This window comes from Trichechus manatus, unplaced genomic scaffold (assembly GCF_000243295.1).
Source record: "Trichechus manatus latirostris isolate Lorelei unplaced genomic scaffold, TriManLat1.0 scaffold00025, whole genome shotgun sequence".
NCBI classification, from domain to species: domain Eukaryota; kingdom Metazoa; phylum Chordata; class Mammalia; order Sirenia; family Trichechidae; genus Trichechus; species Trichechus manatus.
The window spans coordinates 13,653,606-13,675,423 of NW_004443961.1; the positions used below are offsets into that span (position 1 = coordinate 13,653,606).

Consider the following 21,818-nt stretch of genomic DNA (forward strand, 5'->3'; position numbering starts at 1 on the left):
GAAATCTTAGCTAAATAAATTCTGACTTTTTTTCTGGCTTCCTGTTACCTGAAACTGATTATCACAGCAATTTTTCACCAAGGAGATTCATATCATGAACAATACTCTCCTAAGAGGATGGGTTTAATCATCATGCTAATTCACTCTGATACATGTGTGCTGTGGGGATTCAGTAACCACTCACCTCTTCCATTTGGGGGCTATCAATTTTTGACTCAAAATTTAATAGGAGCTAGCTGCAGTTGTATTTTAAATCTCCAATAATATAAATCTTTATTTAGCTTTTTATATATTTCAGAGATAATATTCTATTATAGATTAAGTAAACGTTAAACAGTAGTAACCCACAGATTTGGAAGTTCACACAGCTATAGGCACATCCACAAACCTGAAGCATATCTCGTATGATTTTCAATTTTGTAAATAAAGTAATACTTGTACGCAGGCATGGGTCATTTTGGTAAGTGATAGGGAGAGCATGGAATATAAGGAAGTTGTTTAATAAAATCAAATCCACTGTGTCATCAAATCCAATTAAATTAATTTGAAAATACTAATTAAGACTAAATAAGACACTTTGAGTTTAAGGCTGCTAATTCAGAATATTAATTATTAATTAAGACTATTTAAATAGGACACTTTCATTGAGCTTATCTTTTTTATAGAACATACTTTATTTTTTCCAAAGAGAGGACTAATACCAGCTTATTGCAAACAAATCAAAATATGTAAAAATGTATAATTTTTTTAAGGTAGATGTTACATTAACCTTTAAAAAGAGGAAAAGTCATACTATATTCTTTTTAGGTAGTAAATTAATAAAAATTCATTTAAGGTTTTAAAAACAGAATTCTCCTAATTTTCTGAGTTTTTACCCAAATAAAAGCAGACACTTAAACTTAATTCTTTGAAACGTTCCTCTTCAGCAGGTTCTATTAGCAAGCAAGAAAATGGACAGCCCACTCACAACTGGTATCTGACTATGTACGTTTAACAAAGGCACTTTCTGGAAAGAGAGGATTACAATCATAGCAGAGTTGGAAAATTGTGTTGGTTCTGCTTTTGGTGAACTCCTTATAGGATTACTTCACTCTCTCCTGCAAACTGTTATCTCCTATTATATATGATTATACCACTGATTTTAATTATTTAATTTGTCCATTTGAACACAATTTGTTCTTTACAAAAATAATACATAATAAGCTGACATAGAACTACTTCCTTTCTAAAACCAATACATGAGACAATATCAAAACTAGTTTTGAAAATAAAGTTTTGGAATAATTTTCCCAACCAACCAAATAAAGTCAATCCTCAATGATCCACAACAATGCAGAAAGAGAAGTTAAAAATCACATTTAAACCAAATTCTTACTTTAGCTAATGATTCCAAAAATCGGTATGGGTGCTGCTAATAACATCAAAATTGATTAATTTGAAATTTGTCTTCTAGCTTTTTTTCCCCCTCTAACAGGGGAATAAATGAATAATAAACCAGTCTATTATGAGCAGCAGAGGAAAGACTCGAAATGAAAAGATTTCACAATGTGAAAACCCAATGCTTTATCCTCAGATTGCTGAAAATCTTCCTTAAAACTGTGATTTCATTCTTCGGGTTCTAAAATCTAAGTGGCAAATTTTCTCCTACAATATTATAAATTGTTTAAAACATTTGCCAGCACTTAGAAAACCCGATCATCAGTTAGCATATGCTATAGTCCCAAATTAATTTGATGTTGCACTTCAGTAAGAAATAAAGGGGGGTGGGGTGAGAGAAGAGGGATAGTATAGCCAAAACAACTAAATTCTTAACATATATTTTCTGTAAAGCTAGTTAAAAACAAACACTATAGCTCATGTAATTTTTAGGTCTAAGTGTAGGGTTGGAAATAATTAAAATGTTACCTTTGCCAAGTAATTCCCAATGTATCCTCACTGGTACTGGGGTATAAATGCCTGCCGTTTTGATTCATGGTCCAGTCACAAATCCTCAGCTGTCAATTGAAACCTAGCAGTCAGATATGGATCGAGCAGTACTACAGTTTTTAGTATTTAAATGAATACATGCAAACTAGTATTGTACATGGCATTAACCTTACTTTCCCAAGAGGCAACTTAAAGGAAAAAAAAAAAGCAAAAGAAAATCTTATTCTAAGAAGCAATATTCCTACAGACTCTTTTTTAGAAAAAAAAAAGCTATTGCAATATGCTTCTCTAGTAATTTAAGCATACAAGAGAAACTAGTGCTTAGAACATAACAATTAGCCATTATTAGCGTACAAACTGAGCTGAAATAAAAGCAAACGTTAATGTTCAATAGAGAGATATAGTTTAGAAAGAAAATAAAAATGCTTTTTTCCTATGCAACATACCAAATAATCTGCACTGAGGTAAAATAATCAATAACTTTTAAGCATGCGGTTTGCAAAACATAGAAGACATGCAGTTTAGAGGAAAAATGCCCCACCCTACAACCATTCTCCCTGAGTTTACAATTCTCAAGGTATTTAACAGTTTTTAGATGTTTACTAATATTGTTTTACTCAAAGTGGCACTGTTTAGAAAGAGTTGGTAAGGATTTCTACTCTTATTTTCCAACTCAGAGTAATGGCATTTAGAATACTTTATTACAACTGAATAGGGTGAGGAATGCATTGAATACAAGCTGAAACAAATTCTTCCCAGATCTCCGAATCATCAGCTCTGCCCTTCAGAGATTGTTCCAGTAACCCTATCCAGTTCTGTTTGGTTAACAGCTGCCCTACAGTGCTAGCAGATTTATTGAAAAGATATACTGCTTATTTTTATGCTTAAGAAAGTAAACTTATCTGGCTTTGGGGGGAAAAACACACTAGAAAATCACGGGTTTTTAACCTTTAGACAGCCATGCTGTAAATTAACTGCATCTTGCATAGAGTAGCATTTTTCATTGAAAAGATGACTTATTCACAGCAATTCATAGAGCATTGTTTGCTGCTTTGCAGTGAGATAATCTATAAGATGATGATTGGAGTCAAAGTGCCTTTAAACTTGGATAAGTTCCTTTAATTCTTTGTATAATGTTATAGCTTTAAAATACGGCTATGAAGAATCTTCACTTTTCCTTTTGGACTTCGGAGTTTCTGTTTCTGCACTCTAAGCAATAGTGATTCTGGGGTTTTCGAGTGACAGTGGGCTTGCTCGTTTCTCTACAGATCTATGAGGCCCCAATAGTATTACTTAAAATTTCTAAAATCTGTGTTTTAATTATGCTGATATTTCTGGTAAAAAATACTTTTATAATATAAAGAACTGAAAAAAAATTCTTTCATGTATATAGACAGATAGATGGACAGACAGATACACAGATATGATAGATGATAGAGATTCAGCTCAGGACACATCTCATAAAGAAGTCATTAACCAGTAAATATATTAAATAATAGAGAAAAATATTTATTCTTCAAATGGATCATAATACTTGCATAAAGGATAAAATGCATACTTGATTAATTTTAAATCAAAAGAAGACATTGATTATTTTAAAGAAGTACATTTGCTGAGAGTCTAGAATGTGAGAGGCAATAGGCAAGACTTTTAAAATGTTCTCAAAAATGGGTCATCTAACTAGAAGTTCATTGTGATGGGCCCATTTGAAATTTTTTTTACAGCAACAAAGTGAAACAGTTGTCTCTTTTAAAATACGTAAAAAGAAAAATATAATACTATGAAAACAGTCAGAAAACAGTTCAAGAAACCCGATTTTTCAATAAAGATTACCTTAGGGACCATTCATTGATTCTGCCCTTGTCAATGAAAATGCTGATTTTGAATCAATTAAATGATTCTCAAGAAAGGAGGAGGGAAGGAGTATATTTAGGCCTCACAGTTGTTAATTCTGTTAATGGTTAATTTCAGGTTAGTGTTCACAGGGCTCTCAGCTTAGATTTTAGAAGTTTTCAGAGAGAAAATAGACTTTGACGAGGCCAGGTCAACCTAAACATCACTCACTGATTAGCTTCATAACCAGACATCTGCAGAACACAATGTCTGCTTGGTAAGATGCGTATATTAACTGGTAGCTTTTTGTTGTTGATGTTGCTGTTATGTGGTTTGGTTTGGTTTATTTTTACCTCCCCCTCAATGTCATGTGGGCTGTTTTTGACCACATACTGGACACTTAAGATCAACATTTTTTTTTTCACTTTTCTTGCGTAAAAATAGTCTCAAAGAGGTTAAACCTAAATTACAACCATTCATTTTCATTTATAGTTAATATAGATGCAATAGGAATATTTTCCAGCAAACCAAAAAATATGCTTAAATACATACCGAATGATCACTGAACACATACAGCAATAATTTAATGCCAAAGAAATTGGCAGGCTACTAACTAGCAATGAATTAATCTCCTTTTAATTACCGAAAATATACAATATAATTTTAATCCTGATTATCTATTTAGAATGTAGACAAGCATTATCAACATTTACAAAATTTCTGAGGCAAATATGCTTGTACATGCTTGTATGCTATAACTTACTTTAGCCAGGTTACTTGACAAAAAAGTCTCTCTCTTCATTTAGCATTTTTAAATTAATAAACCTTCTGATGAAGTGAAATTTTAAAGGTGATGGTATGGGTGGGAAAAAATTAAATAATTAAAATGGAAATCACCTCTTCACCAGATTTCCAGGATAGTAATTCCTAAGAACTGCAATTCCTAGGACTCCTGCTTGACCAAGATAGTCCTGACTCAGTGAAATTTGAACAGACTCTAGGTAATGAAAGGTGAATATTAGGTATATTTAAGCTTCTTTTGGAAAATGTTAAATATTCTTTATATTAGTATAATTCAGTGCTCCTAATAAAAAAGAATTTTACATTAGATAATAGGTAACTGTCTTACAACCTCAGTTTCTGCCTTGTAAGATCTGGGTTAGATAACTGAAGTATCAATTCTTTTTTTTTTTTTTAAATTCAAATCTAAAAACCTTTAACGTGATACACAAATATGTTCTTTTCACTTCCATAAAAATTTCCTAAGTTCAAAACTTCAATAACACTGGAATGATTTCCTCAAATATTCTCCCGTTAAAAACAGGAAATTATTTTTTCCCAACAGTAATCACATTTAAAACACTAGTTGCAAGTTAGTTTACAAATTTAGTCTGTTAAAGCATTTGTAAATGGAGGTGGTGAGCATTATTTTTGTAACAATATAGACTCTTTGGCAGACCTGATTGCACACATACCCCTACAAAACTTCACACGCATATAAACCACGTTAATTCTTTTCATTGGTAAAACACTTCCAATATGAAATTATATTCTGTCTACAAAATTAGGTAAAAACGACATTGAAAGAAGTATGCTTGGAATTATAAAAATAAACAAAAGGTGAAAGGAGTAAGATTCTCTTCCAAAAAGCTGTCGATAAAGGGGAAAGGTTGAAATAGTCCAAACAGGTGAAAAATGAAGGTACCCTGGTAGTGCAAGAGTTAAGGGCTTGGCTGTTAACCAAAGGGTTGGTAGTTCGAACTTACCCAGCAGCTCCGTGGAAGAAAGACCTGGCAATCTGCTCCTGTAAAGATTACAACCTAGAAAACTCTATGGGGCAGTTCTACTCTGTCATGTGGGGTCAATATGAGTTGGAAGCCACCTGACGGCGCCTAACGACAATAGTTTCTATTGCAGATGTTCTTGGGGTGGGGTTCTATAAAGTGTCTGGAATGAGAACCTTGTTCTTGGCCCAACTCAAATGAGCTTGTTTCCAAAAAACACAGATGGGAACTATCTGGCTTCCTTCAGAAATCTGCATAGGGGGAAACACCTAAAATACAGGCGCCTCATATTTGTCTCATTATCCTTTCCTACACTACTCTTAAATAGTCGTGAAAGTAGCTGATAGCCATAAAGGATCAATACTGTTTGTGACTTCTGAGTAACAGCTTGTTTGCTCAGATGAGGGCCTTCCACTGTTATTAACAGGGACTTCTGTTAAATGCATAGCAATTAGCTGAGGGAACAAAAGACAGAAGGTAAGCAAAATGTCCTACTTTGCTAGGCTTAGCAAACAGAGTGATGTACTAACAGTCCCTCATGATGACAACAGCTCTCAGTTGTACCAATAAACCATTAAACTGTAAACAGAGTAATCAACAAGACAAATTTACTTTTTCACTTTTTTTTTAAGCACAGAGTGACCCTCAGGGGGATATCTTGAAAGGTGTGTTTTATGTTCTCTTGGGTTTCTTCATTTCTCCAGAACTGCCCCAAGGAAAAAGATTTGGGATGGAGGTAGGGGTGAGATTGGAGGAGACTTAAAAAGATTACTACTCCAATATTCATACTTTTCTCTTAACTCTTAGATTAGTAGAATTTGATTACCATTATTAACTGTCTGCTGTGGAACAAATAAAATGGCCTGTGTATAAATATGTAACCTTACTGCAGCAGCAATATGCTCAGAATGAAAATGTGCGTTAAAAGTGTGACTTTAAATAAGAAAAAAAAATGTTTAAGATTGTCCTAGCACCTTAAAGTTACTTCCAAGTCAATTTCTGAAACCCATGCTGCCTGATATTTAATTAGCACATCAGCACAAAATTAAATGAAATAGGTACACATAGTCCATGAACTAAATAAACATAAAAAGAAAATTAGCTGTCATGGAGTTGATTCTTACTCATGGCGACCCCATTGTGTGTCAGAGTAGAATTGTGCTCCATAGGGTTTTCAATGGCTCATTTTTCAGAAGTAGATCACTAGGCCTTTCTTCCAAGGTGCCTCTGGGTTGACTTGAACCTCCAACCTTTCAGTTAGCAGCCAAATGCATTAACCATGTGCACCACTCAGGAACTCCTTACTAACCATAAATCATATGTTAATTATCAGAAAATGGAAGTTTTACTAGGAGGCTACTTTAACTGGTAAAATTCAAAGTTTCAAGGGAACTTGGAGATCATGAAGTTCAACCTCATCATTTTCCTTTTCAAGATAAGGACAAAGGACAGCAAGATTTAAGGATTTGTCAAAGGTTAGACATGCTCCGTTCATGTCAACACTAAAACCCAAACCACCTGACTCCTAATCCTTGGTTCTCACCCATTACACCAGTTTGCCTATCATTGTTTCTTTCCTACCTTATCCTTCAAATGCAGCCCAAGAATATTTAAGGCTAAAATATCTGCAAAGGTAACCTTCAGAATTTCCTCTACTTCCCTGATTTAACTTAGATTGTTTGAAGTTACATTTTCAGAAAGGAAGATCAATTTTCCCTTGTGCTTTTGTTAACTTAAGTGTAAGGTTCCATTAGACATAATTTTATTTTTACATTCATTGAAATAGCTTATCTGATGTTATTCTTTGCTAACCAGTAAAGATAAGTGAATAAATGAATGAATGATAAAAAACAGATCACGGAAGGCATTTTTTTTTTTTAAAGATCTAGTCAAAAAGCTAAACATTTGCACAGCCATTATTTTGACTGAAATTTCCTTTAAATGTGTTTCCTTTCCAGCTTGCATATGTGAAAAGTGACCTCTTATCCATTTACATACCTACCCAGAAGTCATGTGATAGGGTTTTACGTCAAGCTGTCAATTATGATAACAGACACAATAAGAACAGCCCTAGTGTTGATAGCCTGCTTCCTGACTTTATTGAAAAGCTTTGTTGATAGTCCACTTGCGTCCTTTCAATTGCTTGCCTCTAATAAAAGACTACCTTTCCAGTGATTTTAATGTACCAAGATTTGGCTTTGCCATTTGCCAGGACAAATACTACAAAGGGATTTCAACTAATACCTTAGTTTAAAAAAAAAGAAATCCTACAAAGAGAATTCCTTAAAAAGGCCATTTTTTTTTTTGGTAACAGACATTTTCAGTGTAATGAAAAGTACTTTCAAATTCTAGTTTTAAAATTATATCAAGAAAAGAGTTGAGAATATTTCTATATAAGGTAGCCCAGTAGTTAATATTGAAATTACAGCATTATATAGTCATGCAAGAGATGTAACATGCTGAAGTTCAAGCACCAATAAGACCCATGCAATTGTGATAAATAATGCAAGACCTGAATTGATCAGGCCACTCATTCATTAGCTCTATTAGTAGGTGGCATATATAGCCAGTAGATTGTAACTTTAAGATTATGAAAATAATATCTTATAAACTCAGTTCACTTGACTTTGTTATCACACTTAGTGACCTCCTATTTAGTCCATCAAAAATCTCGAATCTCTATCAAAAGTTAATATGCACTTCACTAGCTATTTTGAACTGTAATCTTTTATTTCTATTTAACAAGAAGCTTCTTTGCTGCCAACTTTTATTTCCAACTTGCAATAATTTTTTTTAATGTTTCTTCATGTATAATAGTAAGGATTTATGCTTTTATTACCACCCTACACTCAAATATAATGGTGATAATCAAATTAACTAGGTCCTCTTATATTACCAAACTTTCTGTGGTAGCAAAGAAAGAACGCCTAGAATTAGCAAATTCATTTTGAGGTTGACTAAATAAGGAATAGGTGCTGATTCAGTAAGCTGTCTCATTCTCCATTTATACTAAAATTGTTGGACAGGATTATATAATAACTTCTGTATTTTCTAAGCAGCACTTAAAACTTTGCTAGCTAATTAGCATTTTCTCAAAGCTTGGAAATGTGGTTCCTTCATTGCCTATTATGATGCCTAAGCACAGTGTATTCATTAAGTATAAGTAGAAAGGAAACACTGGATTTTACTAAATTTCTACGAGGTAATTTGGAGTGGAGATCCTCCACATTTCTGAAAAAGTTCCAAACTATAAAAAGACATTTCTCAGCAGAGACTAAAAGGGTTCAGTTTGCCAAAGCAATACCCAAAAGTTCTTCAAGCCACCACACCATCTTCCAATAGAAAAGTTTAAGAATGAAGATCCAACTGAAGTTCTGATTTTAAGACTTCCCCCATGCCAAAAGTGAACTCATCAACTTAGCCATGATTCCAAAGACAGTCTAGTTCTAGACCTTGAACAGCATTCAAGATTGTGTTAAAAGATAAAGGAAATTTTAAAGTAAAGTCCTGATTACCTGGCATGAACCAATTATTATAACTCATGAAAAAGGATTATTTTAATGGAAAATTATCAGTTGGTGTACCTTCATCTTTTTAAAGTAGTCTCCATGATCATATGATTTAAGTGTTAAGGTCTAAATCAGATATCATATTTACAATGATGGGTGAAATTCTAGTGTCAGAAAAAACTAGGATTTGGAGACAGTTAGCAACCAATACTAATTAGCAATAACCATTATGAAAAGGAGCACAAAGTTGTATAGTTACTAATAACAACTGTATGTGTACTAAGCTGATAGGTACAAAAGCATATACTTTAGTATTCCTATTTGCCAACATGAATGTATTACTCTAACAGGAAGCATACAGGGTTCATTTTAGTATTTTCTATCTCAATTTAAGAATGTCAGTGTCCTTGTGAGTTAGAAATGACCATACTGAGAGTTCTGCATGTGTGTCATTTTGTGGAAAGATTATTTATAAGAGAGTCAAGATTATTCAACAATTTAAAATTTATTGTTAACTCTAATTAATGTAGGCTGTATTAAAGTTCCTTTTTAGGGAAAAATAGCACTTAACAATGCACATCAATACTTTTCATAACCTAAACGGATAAATCTTTATAAAGCAGTCGCCAACGAAGTGAAGAATGTACCTGGTGACAATATTTATTCTTAAGGGGTCATGTATTATAAAGGCAATGGAGAATGTTTAAAAGACCTCGCTCAGACTAAAACCATTGCCTTTCTAATTTTGAATTTCTCCTAGCTAATATAAAATGATTGATTGCCTTTATTTCATGTACCCCTTGATTTTCTTTTTCATTCATCATTGAGTGCTTTAAACCAAATGCATTTAGAACCTGCCGCTAGAAGAGTGGTCTCTTTTAAATCTTTGTAAAGTAATGAAAGGACACAGTAAATCAATCTCATTTCTGCTGTAGGAAAGGATAACCTTTCCTCCACTGAAGTCATTTAAACTATTTCTGTTTCGACTTCCCTGAGTAGTAAACATAAAATTTCATCTCTATGATACTTTTAACATTTGAAAAGAAAAATAATAGGCTTTTCATTGGAGCCTCAGTTTATTAATATACATGTATGGTAGGATACGCACAGACATTTATTTTCTGCATGCTTCAAAATTGTCGCTCATTATGAATTTGCCACATTGGGCTTCTTCAACTGAAAAAGTAGCACTGACTTCCATTATACAGAGGACACATCATCCGTTTGCATGGTATTTAAAATCGAGCATTACTTTCTTAGCTATGAAGCTTACAGTTTTTTTCTGCCAAGGATCAATATACATAGTCTCTCCCAACTACATTTCACTCAACAAAAATATATTTACGTTGTAAGTGGGCGTCACTTGACACTGCCCACTTAAATACCCAGGTGTGGTCTTTGATGAAAAAAGTTTGTAGTTCTGGAACTCATATTTTTTTCAATTAAAATTTGCTCTGAACTCTATCTACATTAAGATTCATATGTGTATGATGCTAGCTTAGTTTTCCTGATTTATCTTTAGATATGTGAAAGGAGAAGAATTTTTATGTTAATGAACTGTTGTTTTGTGATCATAATTATATGAGGCTCCAAAACTGTCATGAATTAGGGAAAGGAGGGGGAAAGACTACCTCATAATACATGGAATTGGTTATAATATTCTAAATGTGTTTGGGGCTAAAGGTTTAAATAATGGAGGCACATTTTAATGAATTAAAAATTAACTGGAAATTAGAGCTATGTCATAAAGAATAATGCAAAGCCCATGACAAAAATATTTCTAAAAATATGTGGAATGATTTTTAAAAGAACAAGTAACCTATAAACCCTGCATATGTTAAAAAAAAAAAAAAACACAATGAACACATACATTTGTCAAATAGAACCATATTATAGTAATTATAACACATTTCATATTACAGCAATTTTAGAGGTGAAAAAAAAGCAACATTCCAGAGAATTATGTTGAAAAGCCAATGGCTGGCAAAACCACTAATTATTATTTGGTATTTTCATAACTGTGTACAGATGTTTTCAGTTAGTTCTCACTCTTTTGTTTTGTTTTGTCTTGCTTTTTTTTAAACCTGGCAAAATGTCAAGTATCTTGAATAAGCGATCATCTTCATGATTTTCTCTGAACTCGGCATGTGGTGACCTTTAATACATGCAGTCTGCCACCTTGGCCTGCAACTGGGAAGGACTTGAGAATTCCACACTGAAGCACAGTTAAGGTGGTCACAATAAGCATAGCTATGTGGACAAGTCTAGAGCTAAAGAAGCAGGCATGAGTACCTGCACAGGTTTAGTACATATATAAAAAGTGATATGTTCATGCACATACAACTTACAAATGAAGAGCAAGTTAGATAATGCTAGCTCTTTCTTTTTTCCTCATAGCCCATTCTTCCCTATATAATATTTTGCACACTGTTAATTTCAAACTGCTCTGCTATCAAAACTTGAGAGCACCAAACACATGCATCATAAAATATTTTTAAATTCTGAAGTGTTTAGAATTATTTCTGTCGTCTGTAGCTAGAATCATGGGATTTTTGTACTGGTATGGTCCATGCTTTTGACAGTGGCTAATTTGTTTATAAACCACCATTAATCTGGGCTGTATATTTTCACAGTTTGGGTAAACACTTCATTTGCATTAAATTTACAGCATTAATGAGATGTGAAATTTAAAATGCTACTTGAAACATAAACGATGTAAGAAAGCAGAACCAAAAAAAAACTGTTTTATCACATCTGAAATCAGTAAACCAATTCAAACCTATTAAAAATGGGAATAATGTGTCGTCTGAGATTTTAGCTTTGTAACTCATCTTCTTGGACTAAAACACAAAAATGAGGGGTGAAACATCTGGAAAATATGAAATAGCTCAAAAACACTAAATGCATATTGCTCCCACTCTAATTGGCTTTTAAATCAGTCTTCAACTTTTGTCTTTGAAAGCTATAAGCTAGTAAGTTCTCAATAGCCAAGAAGACTGAGAAAAATATTCTTTGGCTAAAACACTAGTTTCATGATGTTAAATCAATACAGGTGACAGAGATGGAAAATGGTCATGAGCCAATTTGAGAAACCCTATTCAGAGAGGTGAGAAACAAAGGATAAATGAGAAAATATTTTGGAAAATGAAATGATCAATTTCTGTCTCATAAGCCCCATGAACCCCGTTCTGAGTCCAGAGCTGAGAGGCAGCGCGGAGGAAAGCACCAATGCGAAAGCATGGCTACACCATTACACCTGGGTGAAACTTGCCCACCTGTTGCTGATGTAGGAAGGATGGGTCTCTTGGGCTTAGTCCCACATATCGATTGGCTTGAGATGTGCCTGAGGCTGTGTAGGCTGATTAAGGAAGAACAAAAACAAAGATAAAAATTGTGAACTACAGAATGAACACCCTGTCCATGTATAAGAAACCCAGAAGTGGGATTTGCAACCAAAAAAAAAAAAAATTTTTTTTTAAGTGTCTCCATTTCTCTTCTCTTTTGCCTGAGTGAGTACTATCAAGTGACAGAAAAGAAATGGTAGTTGACTTCCAATCAACTAAATTACCCCCCCAAAAAAGAATCTATCCAGTAAACCATATCCCATCCTTTGGTGTGGGCATCTCACACTTACGTATTGTGGTTACAGTCCTACAGAAGTACCAAGGATTGGCTAAATAGAAGGATCCTTTCCTAGCTGTACCTTTTACCAGAAATTTAGTGTCTAATACTGGAATAATCAACGATGGTCTGTGATTCTGAATGTAAAAGCAGACTGAAAGTCTGTCACGAAAAAGTGAAAGCTTTGTAATAATAGGATTTAAGCAGATGTGCTTGATGATATGGGATGAAAACTTTCACTTGAAGAGAAAAGAAAATCTGACATTACTAATATGAAGCAACAGCCCATTTTTACTGTATTATGCAGCATGAAATAGCTCAGTATTTTATTTAATGTGAAAATGACCTGAAGTTTAATAAAAAATTTTTAAAAATCTTTACTTTCAGTAAGCACAAGAAATCAGTTTGTATTGATTGACTGGGGTTGATGACACTTTTTAAATACTTTGCCATAAGGTAGTAAATACATATGGTCAATGCTAACACAATACTTAAATTGCTAAGGTCTCACCTCGCAAGTACTTTTTGGTACAAGTGCTTTTTGGTACAGAGTGAATTTTTCACAGAAAATTCTCCCTATTGCCAAAGATATTCCTTTCTTTATGAAAGGAGTGTATCTAATGTATCTATTTCTTCCCGGCACTAAAATTCCATTGTTCCATGTCAGAATAAGCAGAAGAACTACATTTCAACCATACGTTTACATTTATAGTTCTGAAGAAAGTTTAACATGTTTTGTTTAAAACTATTAGATTAATGAGGAATCCAGACATAATTTTAAATTGAGTTTTGAAGAAAATCAATATGTTAGTTCTGCCATGTTCATTTGAAGTACTAGACAATTTGATTCATTGAGGGTTTTTTTTGGCCAACTTCTTAAAAAACACTGAAGATGCTCACAAGTCATCTTTTAATTACTCCTGAATGAAGTGCTGGTGCAAGGGTAGCTGTAAGCAGCTCGTGGCTCCTACTAGATCTCCAGGCTTCTGGAAACCAACAAGGAGCATGGGCACCAAAGAAGAGTGCCACCCATACAGAGTGGGCATGGAGTCTGTGCCGCTCTTCCTTTTCACCTGTGAGAAAGAGGTTGTCTTGGCCTCTCTGTATTCTTTAATTTTATTGGCTTAACAATTAAACGATCAGTTTCTCATTATCAGTGGTTCCTGGAGAAACGGAGCTGTAAGTTAATTTATTTATAGAAAAGAAAAACTACTCACTATATTTCTTTTATTTAGGAAAAATGGGAAGATGTAGTCATCTTTATACAATCAAGATATTCCTTTTGAATATTTTGTAATGTTGATAGATCTGATCCCTTTCTGATCAACCTGTATATGAGTATAAATCAATTCATTAACAGGTTGAAATGAGCTGTGATCATCAGGGTCTGACCCTCCTCTGAATCTCATCTATTAATGTACTATGAGAGTAAGCACCAGAAGTTTCTGGAACTAGGTTTTAATCATTTATCCTATGATAGTCTTGTAGTAGTTTTTTTTTTTTTTAAGTGTGTCGTGTGTGTGTGTTTTAATCTGTATTTTCTAATTGTTTTTATTTAAAATGCTGACTTTGCCCAAAGATTAAATGATATCACTTGTAAAATTTGGACACATTGTTTTAGCGATTGTAATGTACATAACTAATCTTTACAACAAAAGAACTTTTAGTCTTCTCAACTGGGTCTTATCCATCTGTGCATTCTGGGAAGTAGTCACTAGTATAGAGCCCTCCAGCAACAAACAAGCTACTAAGTCTCGATGATTACTCATAGGCATTACAAGCCTCTATGGATTTATTAGTCTATGGGAGTTCACAAATTTTGAGAAATAAAAATGCTGAAATCACTGTATACTCAAAACACTGCCTATTTTTCTGGAGAAGGGGAATAGATATGATTCTTCTCTAGTCTTTCAGAAGCCACAAAAAAAAAGAGGATCTTTCCAATGGCTGGGAAAGAATGAGCCAGTGGTGCCTCCGAGTGCCTCTGAAATTTCACATAGTAATTTCTAGAGCATGGGGATTTTCTTGCTCTAGGAAAGAAAAGAAAAGGTCTGGATTTAAGAGATATGTACAATTGATGGGGAGCATGTTAATTTCTCCTACTGGGGTCCTGTTGATTCCGCTTTACCAACAACTTGTACACATCAGCCCCAATTCTACAAAGCGAGTAGTTCGCTGAAGCCAATCGAAAATTAATTCCTTGTACACTTCTATATATTCTATATGAATAAGCAAAGGGATCACTTAGCTCAAGAGTGTATGTGCTATGTAAGTGCACTGGCTGCATCTCTGAGATTTAAAATGTCAGGGCCACGCTTAAAAGCATAGTATCTGATGTACCATGATAGGTAAAATAATAAAAAAAAGTTTAAAAAAAAAGTCACAGATCATGAAAGTACAGGTAGCGCCATGTGCCTGATACTCAGCTTTGAAATGCTCTTGCCTGCACCCCACATTGTGTGACTGTTTCTAACAATGACATAACCTACAGTAATGTAAACATGTAATTATCTCACAGAGGTACTGATTCAGTCTGTCTTGTGAAGGGACTTGATTTCTATAGGAATGCTCAAATAAGTAACAATTATCTAATCTCTCTTTGGGTGATATAAAAACCTTGTACACTGTGTTATGTTATTCAGTGCAATTTAGATGTATACCTTGAACAAGCAGGCATGACTGATGATTTTATAATAGCTGTTTACTCAAATAAGTAAGCTTCTCCCTTTTCAAATATGATGCACTGATTGAACTTTGATAAGAGAGAGCATGTGACAGCCAGGCCACAGACATGCCTGCCCATTCCGCACAAATGAGAAATCTCCATCTGGTCAGGTAGCTGGAAAAGTTGCAGTGTTTTCCACCTTGGATCAGATATCCAATGGCGCCTTTGATGGACATTTCTCATTTCCTACAGAAATACTTACTGGTTGCTGTAGGTGAAGCTGCCTCACCTTCAGTGGATGTACTGATGGGTTTAGTATCTGTCATGGTCAGAGTCACAGGTCGCACTGCACTGGCATGGGGAGAGGGTGCCAAGACAGGAGTGAAATGGCCAGGCACTTTCCCTACTACTTGACCACTGCTGTTAGGCTACAAAACAAAAACAGAACGCCGGGTGAAACAATCCAAAAGGCAGTCATCTTGTCCAACAACTCCACTCCGCACGCTGCCGCGTCGACCCTGCACACTGTGCGTGATCGCCACACAGGCCTCTCTCAAGTCTGAGTCAGAGTGGCCAGTCAGCGGTTAGTAGTAATAAGAATGAACAGCATTTAAGAGAAGTTTTTCATCTTCAAAGCACTCTGTATATGTTAATTCATCTTTACACCACCCCTGAGAGTCAGGTAGACTTGGTCGTTTTATTTAGTAGCCTAGAAAACACAGGGGAAGATTTAAATGCGTAGCCCAAGGCTAAAACGGAAGCCCTTACTGAGCTAGCTAGAATCAGAACCCAGTGCTTCCTTATTCTTTGCTCTTCATTCTCTACAATGAGTCGTTTTGGCTTCTGCAACAGTTTTCACCTAAATGATGATATCACTTGACAGAAGGGAACACAAGAATATCTGGGAGATTAAACACATCAAATGCTATAGTTCCCATCATTTATCCTCAAGGCCCATTCTTCTACATTCAAAAACTCTCTCTCACACACACAAGCACACTCAGACACACACATCAGGCAGCTTAGAGTCTAGAATCTCCATTTAACTTTTGGTGATTTACTCACACAAGCAGATAGAATGAGATCTAAAGCCTCAAAAAATTTCAAATCCACACAATGATATAAAATGCTGAACTAGGACTGACCATAGACCTACAAGTGAAAGATTTTAAAAGTAAATTAAAATGTACTGAAGTAAAACAGAGAAAAATCAAATTATTATTTGAATTACTCTTCCATTGTTGTACGTAGAGAGTTATATACAATAATTGATTGCTGACATTTGTGGGAATTCACTCAGAAAATCCCCTGGTCAATGATAGAAAAGATATTATTATCTGTGTTTTAGTCCCTGGGTACGAAAAGTGTTTAAGTGGTAGCAGACAAATCCTAAGGGGTACACTGTATGAAGAAATACTGGAATATATTTTTCTAGACAGAGAACGCTATTCTTTATTACTCTGATGTTGGGTTTCTCCACTGTATCATGTATGTCACAATTTGCTAGGACATTCTTTTCCACAAAGATTTAGTCTTTATCATCTTAACTGTTCAAGGCAAAGAGGGCAATGAAGCGGAACCTTGATCTAAATACCTGCACATAAACTACTGCGCATACACTATTTCTGTAGAGAAAAAGATGAACAGTGAACAACACTTAAATATTGGGACTTAGAGACATGAGCTAAGTCTTTGGTTGAGTTCCTCAGTGGCTGCATTATTTATTCTAGAAGTAAAGTGGACTTCTTGAATATCCTGACTATTCATCATGTGTAATTTTAGGTATTTAACATTATGTCAGGAAAATTGACCATAGTTTCCCCTTGTGGAAACCTATGGGAGGGTTGTATCTTAAACTGATTTTATTTAAAGTATTCCGTTGAATAGCATGACTGTCTCACTATAATTGTACAGCAGTAAAGCAATTAATCTCCAAATTGCTGTGGGGAGGAAAAGGTATCTCAGTTGCTTCACTTAACTATCAAAACGAGTACAGTGTCGTGGGATACTGGGAAGGAACAGTTTAGTATAAGTGAACTAGTACTCATTTTCTTCAATTTCTAGAACAAAAAAGGTGAATATCAAGAGTCTTATTTTGAAACACATATTAAATGGTTTTCAGTTAGAGTTAAGGAATCAAAGCAGATATGATGTTCCTACAAAAACAAATTTGAAGTGTAGTATAAAGATCCATTTTTCCTTCCAAGGGGAAAAAAGTAGGTTGTTTCTAAAGCAGACCATCAATTTCTGGTTATTCGAACATATACAAGTGACTATATACCCTACTAAAGAAAGAAGAAAGGTCTCATTTTTCATTGGTGGTACATTCAGTGATAAAAAATGTTTCTGGATACAGCATTTACCAAAACATCTTGAGAGCACCTACCCGAGAGAGTGGAACAGAAGCAGAATGACAGTGATTTCTAGAAAATGCTTCCAAAGAATAGGATAATACCCTGCCCATTCTGTAAGCTTTGTCCACTGGAATGAAATCACAATCTATGTAAACTGACAAACATTTCTCTTACTTAAATATAATAGAAGTGATGAAAAAAAGAATTACTACGCCCATGCAGATAAGTTTTTTGAGACTCAGAGTCAGAAAAATGTGAAAAGTTATTTTTCTTTAGTTTTCTACTAATTTAAACAGATGAAGCTACACTATCAAGGTTCTGTTTCTTAAGGCTGTTAATAAACGAGCTTTCATACTGCAGATGTGAAAAGAGAGAGGTCTACCTGAAGATGAAGTCGACATAGCATTTGAAAGGATGATCCTTCTCAGTATACTGCTCCTGATATACAAAATCCTGAGAAGGGGTTTTTTTTTTTTAAAAAATTGAGATGAGAGTAAGAGGCTTCTCTAAGAAGTTGGATCTTTACCTTGAAAATGTGAAGAAAAACTGAGAACAATATAGGCAGATTATCACCTAATATGCCCTCTTAACTTATAAAGAAATTGAAATGTACTTAAAACAAGCACTGAATAATTAAAGAAAATGCATAACACTAAGGGCCTGATTTTAATTTGCATAATTTTTCCCCTAACAGTGCCTAATTAAGACATCAGTTAAAAAAAAAAAATCCAACGGAACTCTAAGATTTTCCACACTGAATTAACGTTAAGGACTTTTAATGGATGTCTTAATTAGACTTTGTTATTCATGGAAATTCTACACAAATTAAAATCAGACCTTGTATGCACTGTTCCCAGCTGAGTCTAGCAAAATGCTCTATGGAACAGAGACGTTTGAATCCAGGCTCTGACAGCAAATTTAATTTCTAAACTGATATACTAAGATCCCACTGTTTTACTTAGTGGTCGTTATTGTGAGAGTCATTAAAAGTACTACACCGTTTGAAAATTTTCTTCTAAAATACAACCAGTCGGTTTAACTTCAAATTCAAAATTCAGGAACATTAGTTAAGTATATTAGTCAATGGGACTACGTAAAGGTAACTGTTTAAATAACCCAAAGATTTCTGGATATGCTGTTATTCAAAATCAAACATTCAGAGAGGATCATTTTGCTTCATTTTAACAATTACATTAAGTCAAGAGGGACTCGTTCCACACTTTCTGTTTTTAATTCTGAATTAATATGCACATCCGATTTACTGCCATTTTAATAACTAAACAGCATTAATAACAGAATGTTTGTAAATATCCTCAAAGCATTAAAAGATATAAGAAGGAGTGGACAATAGTCTTAGAGGTAAAGCAGCAAAGCCAAATACCAGACCATAAGATCAAAATTACATTACCACCGATCTTAGATATTACAGTCATTGACAGCACCCAGCACTGGCACGAAGACTATCTACTCTTATTACCAAATCCCTACAAAATGACCTCTCCATAGGAGGAACCACATCTCTGGTGAGTGAAAAATACACGAGTCACTACACTTACCATGAATCTCTAAAACGGCTGTACACTGTTTACAAAAGAAAAGAAAAAGATGCTTCTAGTACTGTCACTCATTATTAAATGTAGTCATGTCTGTGCAAAGAATATTCAAGTAGTCATCAAACACTGAAAATGTTTACATTAGCGAAGCTTATTTTAATGCCTAATAGCTGGCCTATAAATACAACTGTAAGTTCTTTTGTGTGTGTTTATTTTAGCGCATACCTTGCTCCTGCCTAAAATAAGCACTTTGCCTCTGTGTCAAACCAGGTATTTCAGAGGTGTGAACTCCAACTCAGAGCTTTTTTGTCAGTGTACTTTCTGCATAAACTGTCTCTTCAGTCAATGAAAACCCAAAAATATCAAACCAAAAACGTTGTCATAAATATGCCCCTTTACGGCAACACACTTCCTACCTGTCAGTCAGCCACATTTAAATGAAAACTTATTGAGTCATCATGACACTTCCTGAAGGTGGATTTCAAAAGCTTGATGTTCTGCCAGACATACTGTCTGACTAACCTTCATGCCTTAAGAGTTAGCCCTGTTCCATATCCCTTAGGTTCTAATCACATTTTCTCTCTCATTTTTACCTGGCTGGTTTGCGGACTGGACGGATCATAAGAAGGTACATAGTTCTTCAGAGTATCCTGAGGATTCAGGTGGGGAGGATATCTGATTGTTGGATGAGAAAAGTAGCTGGATGGTGCTGGAGGAAGGATAGCTTGTGTTGGAAATGGCAACGGTGAAGGTGGAGGTGGAGTTCGAGTTGAGATGACTGCAGAAGAAAGAAGAGATTGATTCATCAGTTGTGAACCGATAAAATCGACTGTCATTCATTAATTTTTTCAGGATTTAAACCAAATTCTCCTAAATTAACAATTATTCTTTTACATTTGTTCTCAATGCTGGTACTGATAAGCACGCAGAGACACGACCCCCCACTCTAGAGCACTAACAATCCTGCTTACTAGGTCCATGAATGATTACAAAAAGAAGTTTCTCTTTTATGAGTTATGCCATTACTGGTTAAAACACTTCTTTGAACAAAGTTACCTCCCAGCAAAATACATTCTTTATGAAATCCAGACCAAGTTACCGCATGAATCAGAGAGCACAAGATCCTTGGGTTTTCTACCAAAATGAAAATGGAAGTATAATCCCATTTTAAATAAATCTTTCCCCCATAAATACTAGCTGGTGGTTGTTTAGATAAGAGCTAATAATTAATAAGGAATAATGTCATGATCACTGTATAAATGCTTATGAACATTCATCACAGGGTCCTGGGAACACCTTCTCCTAATGAAAAAGTTCCTTTCAAAATCAAGAGCTCTATTCTATAACTATTGTTCGTCCTACCCTAACTTTCTCTACATGTAGATTAAAAGATGTTGTTAAGGTAAAGCCAAGAATAAAAACCATGCCGATGCAAATTAAACCTTTCACATGTTAACTTACCCATAAATCACATATTTTATAAAGAATAATACTATAGAAATCACATGCAATGAGTAATGTTTAATTTTACTGAACTTTAGTTCATCATTAGTATAATCATAACTTATTGTTTAATTTTCTAAATATACCTCAAGTTTTAAAGAGAGGAAAAGAAGATAATTGTACAATCATTATATCTATCATGTTGAGGAAAATCATCACATAAGCACAAATTAAGGGTATCAACCAAAATACGTAGAAGTGAAGATTAAATGTCTGGTTCTATTTAATATTTCAAACTTAGTTATAGGGAATTATGAATGTTTAATGCTTTATGACATATCTTAGCAAACCAAACAATATGAAAACATAAATTTTTTTCCATGACCTATACATAAAATCTTCTGGTATGACTTATCTCCAACTTTGTAATTATGTGCAAAAAAAAAAAAAAATTTTTTTTAAAGGATATTGCTTATCTCCCCCAGAGAAAGTTTTTTAGAAGGTATAAGAAATTAAGAGTATATATCATAAGAGAATCATAAATTCAAGTTTATGGTCATAACTTTGCTCAACCTACTGAATAAGTACCTCCAGGGATAGGGCAGCAGAGAGTACATTTTAAACGTGTGCTCTATGGGATCTCTTCCCCCACTGAATTTTGAGTATTCCTAATCAAAGGGATGCATTTCAGAAAACAGTTTGCTTATCTCTTAGAGCAAAACTCCTTTCTGAAGTATGACTTTAAGAAGCATACACAATTGAAGGTATAATTGAAGGCAATACAAACATCCACATAAAATTGGGCATTTTGTCTTTAGTGTCTTCATCTCAGTTCGATTTAATTATAGCTGCAAGCCAAGGAATGCCAAGAAACTCTGGGGTTACCAGAAACTAGAAGAGACAAAGAAGGATCTTCCAACGCCCTGAACTTGGACTCCTAGCCTCCCAAATTTCTGTTCTTTAAAGCCACTCACTTTGTGGTATTTTGATACTGTAGTCCTGGGAAACTAAGAAAATTATCTAATCAATAAAATCATTCTAGTTCTTCAAAAAAATAAGGCAAAATACAATACAGAAAATGTTTTCTTTCATTATAAAAGAAGCCATCCATTCGTCCATACATGCATGAA

General features: G+C 34.4%; 1 protein-coding gene across 1 annotated transcript in view; it reads right to left on the minus strand.

Moving 5' to 3' along the window:
* Positions 1-1,770: 1,770 nt before the first annotated feature.
* NFIB (nuclear factor I B) overlaps positions 1,771-21,818 on the minus strand; it is a 247,631-nt gene continuing 227,583 nt past the window's right edge. The window contains exons 8-11 of the mRNA XM_012554698.2: positions 19,839-20,023; positions 15,601-15,766; positions 12,328-12,410; positions 1,771-1,994 (exon numbers count right to left, since the gene is read on the minus strand). Of these exons, the coding sequence (XP_012410152.1) occupies positions 1,902-1,994; positions 12,328-12,410; positions 15,601-15,766; positions 19,839-20,023 (527 nt within the window). The 3' untranslated portion in view covers positions 1,771-1,901. The remainder of the gene's footprint in view (positions 1,995-12,327; positions 12,411-15,600; positions 15,767-19,838; positions 20,024-21,818) is intronic.